This window comes from Pongo abelii, chromosome 12 (genome assembly GCF_028885655.2).
Source record: "Pongo abelii isolate AG06213 chromosome 12, NHGRI_mPonAbe1-v2.0_pri, whole genome shotgun sequence".
NCBI lineage: Eukaryota > Metazoa > Chordata > Mammalia > Primates > Hominidae > Pongo > Pongo abelii.
In genome coordinates this window covers 24203217-24218598 of record NC_071997.2, presented here as the reverse complement: position 1 = coordinate 24218598, position 15382 = coordinate 24203217, and the positions used below count along the sequence as shown (strand labels likewise).

The 15382-nt window shown below is 35.8% G+C and overlaps 1 protein-coding gene across 1 annotated transcript in view; it reads right to left on the bottom strand.

The window, feature by feature from the left end:
* ANKRD36C (ankyrin repeat domain 36C) overlaps positions 1 to 15382 on the bottom strand; it is a 159913-nt gene that overhangs the window by 111854 nt on the left and 32677 nt on the right. Inside the window, exons 9-20 of the mRNA XM_054547126.1 lie at positions 15230 to 15258; positions 15064 to 15136; positions 13351 to 13379; positions 13184 to 13256; positions 11474 to 11502; positions 11308 to 11380; positions 9594 to 9622; positions 9427 to 9499; positions 6465 to 6495; positions 3626 to 3695; positions 1003 to 1063; positions 421 to 451 (exon numbers count right to left, since the gene is read on the bottom strand). Of these exons, the coding sequence (XP_054403101.1) occupies positions 421 to 451; positions 1003 to 1063; positions 3626 to 3695; positions 6465 to 6495; positions 9427 to 9499; positions 9594 to 9622; positions 11308 to 11380; positions 11474 to 11502; positions 13184 to 13256; positions 13351 to 13379; positions 15064 to 15136; positions 15230 to 15258 (601 nt within the window). The remainder of the gene's footprint in view (positions 1 to 420; positions 452 to 1002; positions 1064 to 3625; positions 3696 to 6464; positions 6496 to 9426; positions 9500 to 9593; positions 9623 to 11307; positions 11381 to 11473; positions 11503 to 13183; positions 13257 to 13350; positions 13380 to 15063; positions 15137 to 15229; positions 15259 to 15382) is intronic.

Here is a 15382-nt window from a genome sequence, read left to right as displayed (position 1 = left end):
ACTTCTAAGGAACACTCTAAAGAGAGGCAATGCATAACAAAATGTGACTTTCTGAATTAATCTGGTTTAAATCAGTACCATGATCCCATTGCTGCATAGATCTCTATCCATTTATGCTTAGGGGCAAAAGAAGTGATTTGAGAGCCAGGCAGGATGATGGTCCAATCTTGGGTTGGCTACCTGTTCACTGTGGAATCATGAGCCAATATTTCAACCTCTTTAAAGCAGAGTTGCCTAATTAGTAAAAACGCAATAATAGGACAAATAGTTTCTCAGCTGTGTGTAGATGACATGACATGATAAATGTTAAGCTTGTAATATGGTGTCTAGCACAGTGTAGAACACTAAACAGATACTAGTTTCTCTTCTCTCTATTCACTTCATTAAACATATCAATTTAAAAAATCTGTAAAATCATACCTGACAAAACACTCTTTAATAGGAGGACGCACTGTTAAACAAAAAGTAAAATGCATTTTAAATCAACGATAGAAAACTATAGGATATTAAAAACATAAAAGAGCACAGTGGCTTGTTCCTACAATCTTAGCTACTCAGAAGGCTGAGGCAGAAGTATTACTTGAGAAGTCCAGGAGTTTGAGACCAGCCTGGACAACACGGCAAGACTCTATCCTTATCCAGAAGGCCTGGCACGGTGGCTCACACCTGTAATCAATCAGTTGGGAGGCCTAGGTGGGTTGATCGCTTGAAGTCAAGAGTTTGAGATCAGCCTGGACAACATCGTGAAACTCCATATCTACTAAAAATACAAAAATTAGCCAGATGTGGTGCTGCGCACCTGTAATCCCAGCTACTTGGGAGGCTGAGGCAGGAGAATCACTTGAACCCAGGAGGTGGAAGTTGCAGTGAGCCAAGATTGTGCCACTGCACCACAGCCTGGGCTGCAGACTAGTAAGACTGGATCTCACAAAAAAAAAAAAAAAAAGACAAATAAATGAAGAATAAGTAAATAATACAATAGGCAGGCTTCAAATAGCTTACCATCTGCTGTAGAATGTACAGAAATAATCCTTCTCTTTCGGATGTATGGTTTTGAAATAATCTAGAAGAAAAATACAATAGGTTTAAGAATAACATGGAGCAATTTAAATAATGATAATAGCCACCATTACTACATGATCTAACAGAAAAAAAATATAGACGTTGAAGTCACTCTCATCTAGATTCAAACCTCAAGTCTGCCATTTACTTATCTACGTATTCACATGGGATGATGGTTATGATTGCTGATACACATATATTCTCAAAATGTTACTCCTTTCAACCCCAGTTGATTATTATACAAATACTATGATATCCATTAGTTTCTTTTATTAACCACAACGAACTGGGACAAAAATTTACTCATATGTAATTTAGAGTATTACTGAACAAAACTAATAATAAAAAGTCAATTAATCACTTTATTTTTCAAAATATTTATGCATGATATATATATATATTTGTGTGAATTACTTTCTGTGGGAAAAAATGTGAGAATATAGCTTTTAGTAGTACTATATTTAAATGGGCTAGCATCGGAAACAGTATAAGTTGCTTCTATTCTGTGTGTCAAAAGCTAAAAACAAATTATTGTATAACTTCAGCTCCTTCCAAAGAAGACAGAACAAAGCAACCATCCACCTTATGGAGCAATGATTCATGAATGAAGGCCACACATAGCTACTAAATAGAAAGCTGTAACTAAGTATCCTGACAACAGAAACAGAGGTGAAATGAGAGAATAGACACTAAAGACATGCGGTCTGCAAGGAAAAAGTTTAGACTGAGGTAAATCATTTTTAAACAAAGGGGAAGGAGGGAGAAACAAACAAAAAGAGAGACATGACCAGTCAATCAAAAATGAGCTGAAAAGAAAAGCTTGCGTTCATAATATATGCCTAATAACACTGGTTAGCATTTACTCGACAATTTGTTTTGTGTAAATACATATGTAATAAAGACTTTAATTTATTTATTATAAAATAACACATCCCAAGAGTTAACCATGATCATTCACCTGAAAGCTGAAACATTCTTACTACAGACAGAGAGAGACAGACAGAGACACAGAGAGAGAGAGAAAAAAAAAAACAATAAAATTCCAGCAACTTACAACCGGGAGAAAGAATTTTTATTCAGAATTCGAAAGAGTAATGTATGTCCTGAAAAATATGTATTTAGTAGAACATCGTTGGGCCTTTAAAAATTTAAGAAAATTTAATCTAAAATCCTAATCCAAGCTTCCAGTTGGAAGATATTAGAAAACACGCTGTATCTACCTTTCCTATTTCCTTTCCATCTTTTCTAAACTTTATTTTCTTCTATAAGACATATTTTCTCAACATAACTCACCTCAACTTATACATTCTCAACATTAGAAGAAAAGATGAATTCGAAACATTCAAGATGTTTAATAGATTTAATTATTAGATATCTTAGGCATATTATGTTACCTGTAACTTTCCATTGTAAAAAAAGCCTATTTGCCTGTCTGTTGATTCACATTAAACACTAATAAAATGTTTCTTACATGCAACACATTATTCTGGGTACTCCAGGATACATACAAATAGGTTTTCTAGCTTGCAGGGGCTCATAGTAATGCAGGAGTTTTACAATTATTTTTCAATAACTTAACACAAAAGCCTCTGATATTTAAAATTTAGACTGTGATACAAAGACCCTGAGTAGACATTTTTTTTAATTACAGTGCACAAACCTTGTGAAATTAAAGTCTGACCTTAGGAAAATGAAGAGTCTCTACTTATCAAACAGGTTGTTATTTTAAACAAAATGCATATTCTTCAAGTAGATAAAGAGTTTAAAGTATACTCTTAATAAAAAGGACCTGGAAAACACAGTGTAAACCCTCTCTAATACAGATTTGACAACAGAATTTAAATTTCTAATCTTCAACAACTTTTTAAAATTAGAGATAAGCTCTTGCTATATTGCCAAGCTTGGTCTTAAACTCCTGGGCTCAAGAAATTCTCCTGGCTTGATCTCTTGAATAGGTGGGACTACAGGCACATGATACCAAGTCTAGTTAAATTTCCACAATTTCTAATACTATTTTAGTCTAATTATAGAACCAAGAATAAAAATAAAGAAGTAGCTCTCTGCAAAAATACTGTATGATGTTAAAATAGGTGTACAAGAAATAAAAAGAAACTATATGCTATGTGTAACAGGGTGATTCCATGATTCCCATAATAAGTCATCTGATGTAACAAAGATTCATTTAAACACAGGTATTATTAGTCATACTCATATGATATATAACTTAAAGTAAAAACACTTACTCAAATAAGCCTAGACCAAAACTTGCATCTCCTCTATTGTGGGAAAGCATTCCCACACAACATTTTTCTGTCACTGTGCATTTTCCATCAATTTTTTTTCATGTCACACCTCTCAAAGTATTTATCAACTATTTCTTATTTGCCAAAGTAGAAACAATTAAAATTAACCCCTCCCATCTCTTTAAAATGGTTATCTCTAATAAAAGTTTTAATACTAACATAAAACAATGATAGGTAGACAACTGCTAAGTTTTAGAAGAAAATAATATCAAAAATGGGATTCACAGTGAGAAAATTAATTTCACAAGAGAGTACTCTACCTCAGATTCCAAATCAAACTCATCATCCTCTGTCACAGGCTGTGCAACAGTATCCGGTCTGTAGAGACTCCTACAGAGCAAAAAGATACAATAAAAATGAACACGTTCATTTCTTAAAAGAAAATAAAAATCGTCAGTCTATACATGCATGCCCCCTCCAAAAAAAATGGTAAAACAAAGTCTGAGGAAACTCAGTTCTCTGCATATTAAGTAATATTTCTTGGTATAATTTAGATATGGCTTCCGTTTTAGAAAACATTTCAGTTACCTATTTCTGCCTCCACCTCTCCCAACCTATGAAATATCCAATGCAGACTCACCCTTAAACCCGTAACAAATAGTGACAGCCATTATAACGGCATAGCCAGACAATAAATTGTCCTTATAAATTATCTACCCTTAAGGCTAAACTGAAAATCCAGTTGATATCTAACACAACTTTTGTTACTGATCTGCAGTAAACCTGATAACCTAAAACAAGGTAGAAAAGGCACTGTCTCTTCTCCATTATCTATTCCTGATTCAAAGACTAATCTCTGTCACTGGAAAATGGGAGTCTTGGATCTTCAGCATGTAAGCTACTTAAAGAGGGCCCACTGATTCTCTTCACCATAGAACACTACAGGGAGCCCCCTGAAACAGTGCAAATGTTTGAAAGCTGAGTGTACAAGTCAAAGTACAAATGTATATGTTGTTATGTTGTTATTGGGAATATTCTTCACAGAAGATTAAAACATTAAAAATTTTAAAATCCAATTATTGTCATTATATACATCCTGCCTCATTCAGATCCACAAAAACCAGCAAGATTAAGAACCTTCATAGACACTCAGATACCCAAGAGAGAGATTGCTGGAAAAGTCTCCCTCCTAAGTACTTATAGCTCCATTTCATTCATCACTATCTAAATATCTTCCTTGCTATGGGCTCCCACTTCTGCATCCCTCTTCTGCAGGGATCCGTGGCAATCTCCAGTCTACATCTTCAGCCTAGGAAAGCCCAGAGTCCTCAAAAATGGGCTAACATAATTGAGAGTAGGAGCTCTCTATTCCTCTGCTTCTGGAAAGTAAGTTAGTCTCAGTCATCCACCCCAAGCATACGCATGTTACCAACTACCCAAATGAAGCTTCATTGCTGGTTTGTCAGCCAATCCTACATTTCCCCTACCCTACATGTACATGAGAGAATTGAGAAAAGAGTCAGAAAAAAAGAGACATCCACCCTGGGTCACAGATCTACGTACTTAAGCAATCTGCAGCTCCCTAGTTCTTGAGGGATTCTAAGCCCTCTGTAAGCTGGGATGGAAGAAGATGATACCACATTCCTATCTGCTCCGGGGACTCTTTCCAGTGGCTCAAATTCTTTTAACATTTTTCAATAAAACCTTGAAGTTTGTCAGTTCCTCCAGTTAAATGAATAAAAAGGCAGCAACCTCCTCAACACTCCTTGAACGCGGTATTCTAATATGCCTTTCTTGATAGCTCCCAACATCCTGTGTTTTCAATTCCCTTATCTTTATCAAACTTGCATTAAACCAAAAATTCAGATTTTTTCCTAAAACCCTCATTTCTGTCCAACTAAGAATTTGTATCTCTTCAAATTTGGCTGTCCCCTGCAAATTCCATTCTTATCCACTTTCATTGGGTTCAACAGCTCATTCCATTCTCATCCTCTTCCACTGTGTTCACTAGAGCCACTCCCTCTTTCTAAAACTAAAATCACTCAATGACAGAATGATGTAAAAGAAGACTGGGTTTTGTACTAAGAAACCTGAGCGCAATTCTCATTTTTCTGATTTATTGTATCCGAATAATTTTCTCTCTTTGAGTTTCAGGTTCTCCACCTGAACAACCACTTGATCAGGATGTTAAGCAAGGATTCAAGTACCAGAGGATATTTTGTTTAGTCTCTAGGATTTCTTAACATTCTGAAATTCTATGCACCTCTGATTTTGTCTATAGGAAAATGGGAAATATTTAGCTGCCGTTCTTGAAAACTATAGTAGAAGATCATAAGGAAAGCAGAAGAGAAGTAAAAAGAAATCAAGAAAATATTATTAAAATGTCATAGAAGGAAAATAAAAGAATCCAGAAAATAAGAAAAAGCTTCAGCAAACTAGGCAGGGTACTCACTTAAAGAGAAAACCTAACTGAGTAGGCAGTAAGTAGACAAATGAATTAGAAATATCCTTTTAATATATGCTAAATATAGTTAACATAACACGGACTATATTTAGATATTCGCCAAGCACAATAAGATAATATTTTTCTAGGACTGGCCTCGTCTTGCATATGAAAAACTTAGGGTCCTGTGGCCACAGGTAACTGATATTTGCCTTTAAAATTTTGATGGTTAAAAAAATGTAATATGGTTACCACTGCCATTTCCAAAATATTTGGGCAAACTTTTGGAGTAGCCAGGCTTCTAAGGAACACTCTAAAGAGAGTCAACGCATAACAAAATGTGACTTTCTGAATTGATCTGAGTTAAACCAGTACCGTGATCACATTGCTGCATAGGTCTGTATCCATTTATGCTGAGGGGTAAATGAAGTGATTTGAGAGCCAGGCAGGATGATGGTCAAATCATGGGTTGGCTACCTGTTAACTGTGGAACCATGAGCCAATATTTCAACCTCTTTAAAGCAGAGTTGCTTAATTAGTAAAAATGCAATAATAGCACAAATAGTTTGTAAAGCTGTGTGGAGATGACATGACATGATCAATATTAAGCATGTAATATGGTGTCTAGCACAGAGTAGAACACTAAACAGATATTAGTTTCTATTCTTTCTATTCACTAAGTTAACTATCACTTTAAAAAATCTGTGAAATCATACCTGTTTAAACACTGTTCAGCAGCAGGGAGCACTATTAAACAAAAAGTAAAACGCATTTTAAATCAACAATAGGAACCTATAAAATATTAAAAACAAAAGAGCACGGTGACTTGTTCCTATAATCTCAGCTACTCAAAAGGCTGAGGCAGAAGTATCACTTGAGAAGCCCAGGCATTTCAGACCAGCTTGGGCAACACAGAAACACTCTATCTTTATTTTTAAAAAATTAAAAAAATTACAAGAAGATCATGTAGGCAGGGCCCGGTGGGTCACGCCTGTAATCCCAGCACATTGTGAGGCTGAGGTGGGTGGATCACTTGAGGTCAGGAGTTCGAGACCAACCTGGCCAACATGGTGAAAGCTCGTCTCTAGTAAAAACACAAAAATTACGAGGTTGGTGGTGCACACCTGTAAACTCAGCTACTCAGGAGACTGAGATGGGAGAATCACTTGAACTCAGAAAGTGAAAGTTGAAGTGAGCCAGGATCACACTTGTCTTTCATACAAGACATCAGAAGGATTTAAACCATTATACCACAAATATTCATCATGCTCTTTGACTTGCCTGACAATTGAGCAGGTACACAATGACCATTACACTTTAGATGAACGTACACTTCAAAGCTCCTCAGTGGAAGTGTCCCAAACTGGTCACCTTGCATATATGTTTGGTGAATCCTATTCTGTGGTATTCATTATTCTTCATACACATGTGGTATAATAATGAGCCTATACTTTTGTATATTCTGGATTAACCTTCAGAAAGTTTTGTCAGTCACACATGGGAACAAGGTATAATATACAAACCTAATCAAAATGTGTAAAAAATTAACAAATTTGATATACTTACACAAAATAAAGTCACTAAAAGCATTAGATATGAATAAGGTTGTGCATTTGGAAATCACTCAAATATTCATTAAAATAAATATTTTAGGAGTCAATTAAAGAATTTAACACTATTTTTGTTTCCAAAATAGTCTGTTTGAAACATCATGTTATTCTCTAAAGTATTTTCACTAAATTGCTACTTTATCCAAAAGTTAGCTCTCTGAACGACAAAGCCAATGTATGCATATTTACATTTATCTCATTTGACTAACTGATAATGGCAAAACATATATCTCTGATGCCCAATAATAACAAAGAGGGGTAACAGGTGACTGGTTTATCACAATTCTAGCACTCTATCCTGCTTCCAGTAGTTCCTGGAGCAGCCAAAATCAAATCTTCCTTTATGCAAACATTCTAAATGCATCTGAAGTGAGTTCCCTCAGGTTTCCTCAGCAGAAACCCTAAAATTCAATAAATAACTTCTTTTCCCTTCTTCCTGCCCCACAATCCCTCTTCCCTGAGGAAAATAATTACTACATCAGTGGTCTCGTTACTTCTCGTTCTACAGTGTTTATGGCTTATTATGATCACTTCTTCCCTCTGGTTTTAGCAATGTGATCTGGTGCCTACAATTTCTAGTACTTCATCTTGTTCTCCTTCCCCTCTTGATGGAAATGTGCTGTAGAATTGAAGCAAAATTATGCTGTCCCCTCAGCCTGTTATGTCTTGAACTGCTCTCCAGTGGTTCTTCTTCCCAATTTCAATGTAGGGAAGTCTATAATCTTACTACTCAGATCATGGCCAAAAATCAGCAGAATCACCGTCTTTTGAGAACTTGCTACAAATGCAGACTCTCAGGCCCGCTGAATCAGAATGTGCAGCTTCAATGAGCCCCCTGCTGATTTACATAATGACAATGGCACTTTAGTTGAATGCACACTTCCCAAGTGCTCTGTGGAAGTGTCCCGAATTGCTCAGCTTAAATATATGTTTGGTGAATCCTAGTATATAATATTCGTTATTTCTCACACCTCTGTGGTGTCATAATGTGCCTACATTTCTTGTATCCTCTAGGTTAGCCTTCAGAAAGTTTCTTCATCCACTCATGGCAAGAAGTTATAATATATAAACCTCATCAAAAAAGTATAATAAACCACCAAATTTCACACACTTATACAAAATAAAGTTACTAAAAACATTAGATATGAATAAGCTTTTCCATTTGGAAATTGCTCTGATATTCATTGAAAATAACCACTTTAGGAGACAATTAATGAATTCAACATTATTTTTGTTTCTAAAATAGTCTGGTTTGAAGGATCATGTTATTCTCTAAAGTATTTTCATTAAATTGCTATTTTATCCAAAAGTTAGTTCCTTGAAAAACAAAACTAATGTATGCATATTCATGATTATCCTATTTGAATAGCTAATACCAGCAAAACATATATCTCTGATGCCCAATAGTAACAAAGAGGGGTAATGAGTCACTGTGGGTCGTCACGATTCTAGCACTCTATCCTGCTTCCAGTAGTTCCTGGAGCAGCCAAAATCTAATCTTTTATGCAAATATTCCAAATGCATCTGAAGTGAGTCCCATCAGGTTTCTGCAGCAGAAACCCCAAAATTACATAAATAACATCTTCTTTTCCCTCCTTCTTGCCTCAATCCCTCTTCCTTGAGTAAAATAATTACCACATCAGAGGTCTCCTTAGTTCTCTTTCTACATTGTTTACGGGTTATTCCAATCACTTCTTCCATGTGGTTTTAACAATATGTTCTGATGCCTATAATTTTTATTACTTAATCTCTTTCTCCTTCCCTTTATGATGGAAACATGCTGTAGAATTAAAGCAAGAATATGCTGTTCCTTAGCCTGTTATATCTTGCACTGCTCTCCAATCGTTCTTGCCAATTTCACTGTGGGGAAGAATATAATCTTACTACTCAGATCATGGCCAAGGACCGGTAGCGTCAGCGTCACCCGAGAACTTATTACAAATGCAGAATCTCAGGGCTGCTGAATCAGAATGTGCAGATTCAATGAGCCCCCTGCGATTTATTCAGGGAAGAGAAGTTATCTTCTCTCCTGAGTGAGCATGACATTAAATGTGTTTTGCAAAATTACCTGTCCCAGATTTTTCTCCATCCTTTATTTCTGTGGCTATATTTGAAACAGAATCTTCCTCGTCACTTGTAGCCTGAATGGGATTTCAAACAAAATAATCAATACATAAAGTATATTTCACAGACTATATAGTTAATAGTTCAAAACAGAAATGAATGTGTAATTACCTTCAAGGCTGATTGTTCCTGAGAAGACACTGAAAAGCAAAAGGGATACATAATCAATCATATGTAAATATGATAAAATTATCCATACATTCATGCACTGTTACCATCAAGCTGTATCCTCCTGCCCATATTAGTTTAGGTTTTTATGTTGTATACTTTGTGTCTTGGGACTGGAACATGACAGAAATACACTGAAGAGAAGATCAATACAGGCTTCATGAAATATACACTTACAATTTCAAAAGTGATATGATTTGTCATATGTCTAAAACTAAAATGAAACAGTGTCAGTACCAATGTGGCTATGCGGAGGGCTAAAAACAAATGTGGTCTAAAAACAGAGGAGCAACTCATGCACCTGGGAATCAATGTCAAAGCAGGTGACACATGCTCTCACATGTCTTTAGTGCAAGAGATGAGAAGGAAACACACCATTATACTACAACCATTCATCATGCTCTTTAACTTGCCTGATAACTGAGAAGGTACACAATTACAATGACACTTCAGTTGAATGTGCACTTCACATCTCCTCAGTGGAAGTTTCCTAAATTGATCAGCTTGGATATATGTTTGGTGAATCCTAGTAGACAGTATTCATTATTTCTCAGACCCAAGTGGTGTCATAACTGCCCAAGTTTCTTGTGTTCTCTAGTTTAGCCTTCTGAAAGTTTTTTCATCCACTCACGGCCATAAGGTATAATATATAAACCTCAATAAAAAGTATCATCATTTATCAATATTGGCATACTTCTACAAAATAAAACTGCTACAAGCATTAGATATTAATAAGCCTTCACATTTGGAAATGACTCCAATATTCATCGAAAATAACCATTTTATGAATCAATTAATGAATTCAACATTATTTTTGTTTCTAAAACAGTCTGTTTGAAGGATCATGTTATTCTCTAAAATATTTTCATTAAATTGCTATTTTATCCAAAAGTTAGCTCTCTGAACGACAAAGCCAGTGTATGCATATTTACATTTATCTCATCTGACTAACTGATAACGGCAAAACATATATCTCTGATGCCCAATAATAACAAAGAGGGGTAACAGGTGACTGTGGTTTATCGCAATTCTAGCACTCTATCCTGCTTCCAGTAGTTCCTGGAGCAGCCAAAATCAAATCTTCCTTTATGCAAACATTCCAAACGCATCTGAAGTGAGTTCCCTCAGGTTTCCTCAGCAGAAACCCTAAAATTCAATAAATAACTTCTTTTCCCTTCTTCCTGCCTCACAATCCCTCTTCCCTGAGGAAAATAATTATTACATCAGTGGTCTCGTTACTTCTCGTTCTATAGTGTTTATGGCTTATTACGATCACTTCTTCCCTCTGGTTTTAGCAATGTGATCTGGTGCCTACAATTTCTAGTACTTCATCTTGTTCTCCTTCCCCTCTTGATGGAAACGTGCTGTAGAATTAAAGCAAAATTATGCTGTCCCCTCAGCCTGTTATGTCTTGAACTGCTCTCCAGTGGTTCTTCTTCCCAATTTCAATGTAGGGAAGTCTATAATCTTACTACTGGGATCATGGCCAAAAATCAGCAGAATCACCATCACTCCAGAACTTATTAAAAATGCAGAATCGCAGGCCCGCTGAATCAGAATGCACAGCTGCAATGAGCCCCCTGCTGATTTATTCGGGGAAGGGAAGTTCTCCTCTATCTTGAATGTACATGACATTAAATGTGTATTGCAAAATTACCTGTCCCAGATTTTTGTTCATCTTTTATTTCTGTGGCTATGTTTGAAACAGAATCTTTCTTGTCACTTGTATCCTGAATGGGATTTCAAACAAAATAATCAATACATACAGTATATTTCATAGGCTATACAGTTAATAATTCAAAATATGAATGAGACTGTAATACCTTCAAGGCCGGTTTTTTCTGAGAAGACACTGAAAACCAAAAGGGATACATAATCACTCATATGTAAATATGATAAAGTTATCCATACACTCATGCAGTGTTAGCATCAAGCTGTATCCTCCTGCCTGAATTAGCGTAGGCTTTGCTGTTTTCTACTTTGTGTATTGGGACCGGAACATGACAGAATTACACTGTAGAAAACAGAAGTATAGTCTTCACGAAACAAACACGTCCAATTTCATACATGATATTATTCTTCATATGTCTATTACTACAATAAAACAGTGTCTGTATCAATGTGGATATGCCGAGTGATGAGGACAAATGTGATCTAAAATCAGAGCAGCAACTCATACACCTGGGAATCAATGTCGAAGCAGGTGATTAATGCTCCTGCATGTCTTTCATGTAAGACATCAGAAGGATTTTTACCATTATACTACAAATATTTATCATGCTCTTAAACTTGCCTGACAATTGAGCAGGTACACAATGACAATGGCACTTTAGTTGAATGTACACTTCCCAAGTGCTCTGTGGAAGTGTCCCGAATTGCTCAGCTTAAATATATGTTTGGTGAATCCTAGTATATAATATTCATTATTTCTCACACCTCTGTGGTGTCATAATGTGCCTACATTTCTTGTATCCTCTAGTTTAGCCTTCAGAAAGTTTCTTCATCCACTCATGGCAAGAAGTTATAATATATAAACCTCATCAAAAAACTATAATAAACCACCAAATTTCACATACTTATACAAAATAAGGTTATTAAAAACATTAGATATGAATAAGCTTTTCCATTTGGAAATTGCTCTGATATTCATTGAAAATAACCACTTTAGGAGACAATTAATGAATTCAACATTATTTTTGTTTCTAAAATAGTCTGGTTTGAAGGATCATGTTATTCTCTAAAGTATTTTCATTAAATTGCTATTTTATCCAAAAGTTAGTTCCTTGAAAAACAAAACTAATGTATGCATATTCATGATTATCCTATTTGAATAGCTAATACCAGCAAAACATATATCTCTGATGCCCAATAGTAACAAAGAGGGGTAATGAGTCACTGTGGGTCGTCACGATTCTAGCACTCTATCCTGCTTCCAGTAGTTCCTGGAGCAGCCAAAATCTAATCTTTTATGCAAATATTCCAAATGCATCTGAAGTGAGTCCCATCAGGTTTCTGCAGCAGAAACCCCAAAATTACATAAATAACATCTTCTTTTCCCTCCTTCTTGCCTCAATCCCTCTTCCTTGAGTAAAATAATTACCACATCAGAGGTCTCCTTAGTTCTCTTTCTACATTGTTTACGGGTTATTCCAATCACTTCTTCCATGTGGTTTTAACAATATGTTCTGATGCCTATAATTTTTATTACTTAATCTCTTTCTCCTTCCCTTTATGATGGAAACATGCTGTAGAATTAAAGCAAGAATATGCTGTTCCTTAGCCTGTTATATCTTGCACTGCTCTCCAATCGTTCTTGCCAATTTCACTGTGGGGAAGAATATAATCTTACTACTCAGATCATGGCCAAGGACTGGTAGCGTCAGCGTCACCCGAGAACTTATTACAAATGCAGAATCTCAGGGCTGCTGAATCAGAATGTGCAGATTCAATGAGCCCCCTGCGATTTATTCAGGGAAGAGAAGTTATCTTCTCTCCTGAGTGAGCATGACATTAAATGTGTTTTGCAAAATTACCTGTCCCAGATTTTTCTCCATCCTTTATTTCTGTGGCTATATTTGAAACAGAATCTTCCTCGTCACTTGTAGCCTGAATGGGATTTCAAACAAAATAATCAATACATAAAGTATATTTCACAGACTATATAGTTAATAGTTCAAAACAGAAATGAATGTGTAATTACCTTCAAGGCTGATTGTTCCTGAGAAGACACTGAAAAGCAAAAGGGATACATAATCAATCATATGTAAATATGATAAAATTATCCATACATTCATGCACTGTTACCATCAAGCTGTATCCTCCTGCCCATATTAGTTTAGGTTTTTATGTTGTATACTTTGTGTCTTGGGACTGGAACATGACAGAAATACACTGAAGAGAAGATCAATACAGGCTTCATGAAATATACACTTACAATTTCAAAAGTGATATGATTTGTCATATGTCTAAAACTAAAATGAAACAGTGTCAGTACCAATGTGGCTATGCGGAGGGCTAAAAACAAATGTGGTCTAAAAACAGAGGAGCAACTCATGCACCTGGGAATCAATGTCAAAGCAGGTGACACATGCTCTCACATGTCTTTAGTGCAAGAGATGAGAAGGAAACACACCATTATACTACAACCATTCATCATGCTCTTTAACTTGCCTGATAACTGAGAAGGTACACAATTACAATGACACTTCAGTTGAATGTGCACTTCACATCTCCTCAGTGGAAGTTTCCTGAATTGATCAGCTTGGATATATGTTTGGTGAATCCTAGTAGACAGTATTCATTATTTCTCAGACCCAAGTGGTGTCATAACTGCCCAAGTTTCTTGTGTTCTCTAGTTTAGCCTTCTGAAATTTTTTCATCCACTCACAGCCATAAGGTATAATATATAAACCTCAATAAAAAGTATCATCATTTATCAATATTGACATACTTCTACAAAATAAAACTGCTACAAGCATTAGATATTAATAAGCCTTCACATTTGGAAATGACTCCAATATTCATCGAAAATAACCATTTTATGAATCAATTAATGAATTCAACATTATTTTTGTTTCTAAAATAGTCTGTTTGAAGGATCATGTTATTCTCTAAGATATTTTCATTAAATTGCTCTTTTATCCAAAAGTTAGCTCTCTGAACAATAAAGCCAATGTATGCATATTTACATTTATCTCATCCGACTAACTGATAACGGCAAAACATATATCTCTGATGCCCAATAATAACAAAGAGGGGTAACAGGTGACTGTGGCTTATCGCAATTCTAGCACTCTATCCTGCTTCCAGTAGTTCCTGGAGCAGCCAAAATCAAATCTTCCTTTATGCAAACATTCCAAACGCATCTGAAGTGAGTTCCCTCAGGTTTCCTCAGCAGAAACCCTAAAATTCAATAAATAACTTCTTTTCCCTTCTTCCTGCCTCACAATCCCTCTTCCCTGAGGAAAATAATTATTACATCAGTGGTCTCGTTACTTCTCGTTCTATAGTGTTTATGGCTTATTACGATCACTTCTTCCCTCTGGTTTTAGCAATGTGATCTGGTGCCTACAATTTCTAGTACTTCATCTTGTTCTCCTTCCCCTCTTGATGGAAACGTGCTGTAGAATTAAAGCAAAATTATGCTGTCCCCTCAGCCTGTTATGTCTTGAACTGCTCTCCAGTGGTTCTTCTTCCCAATTTCAATGTAGGGAAGTCTATAATCTTACTACTGGGATCATGGCCAAAAATCAGCAGAATCACCATCACTGCAGAACTTATTAAAAATGCAGACTCGCAGGCCCGCTGAATCAGAATGCACAGCTGCAATGAGCCCCCTGCTGATTTATTCGGGGAAGGGAAGTTCTCCTCTATCTTGAATGTACATGACACTAAATGTGTATTGCAAAATTACCTGTCCCAGATTTTTGTTCATCTTTTATTTCTGTGGCTATGTTTGAAACAGAATCTTTCTTGTCACTTGTATCCTGAATGGGATTTCAAACAAAATAATCAATACATACAGTATATTTCATAGGCTATACAGTTAATAATTCAAAATATGAATGAGACTGTAATACCTTCAAGGCCGGTTTTTTCTGAGAAGACACTGAAAACCAAAAGGGATACATAATCACTCATATGTAAATATGATAAAGTTATCCATACATTCATGCAGTGTTAGCATCAAGCTGTATCCTCCTGCCTGAATTAGCGTAGGCTTTGCTGTTTTC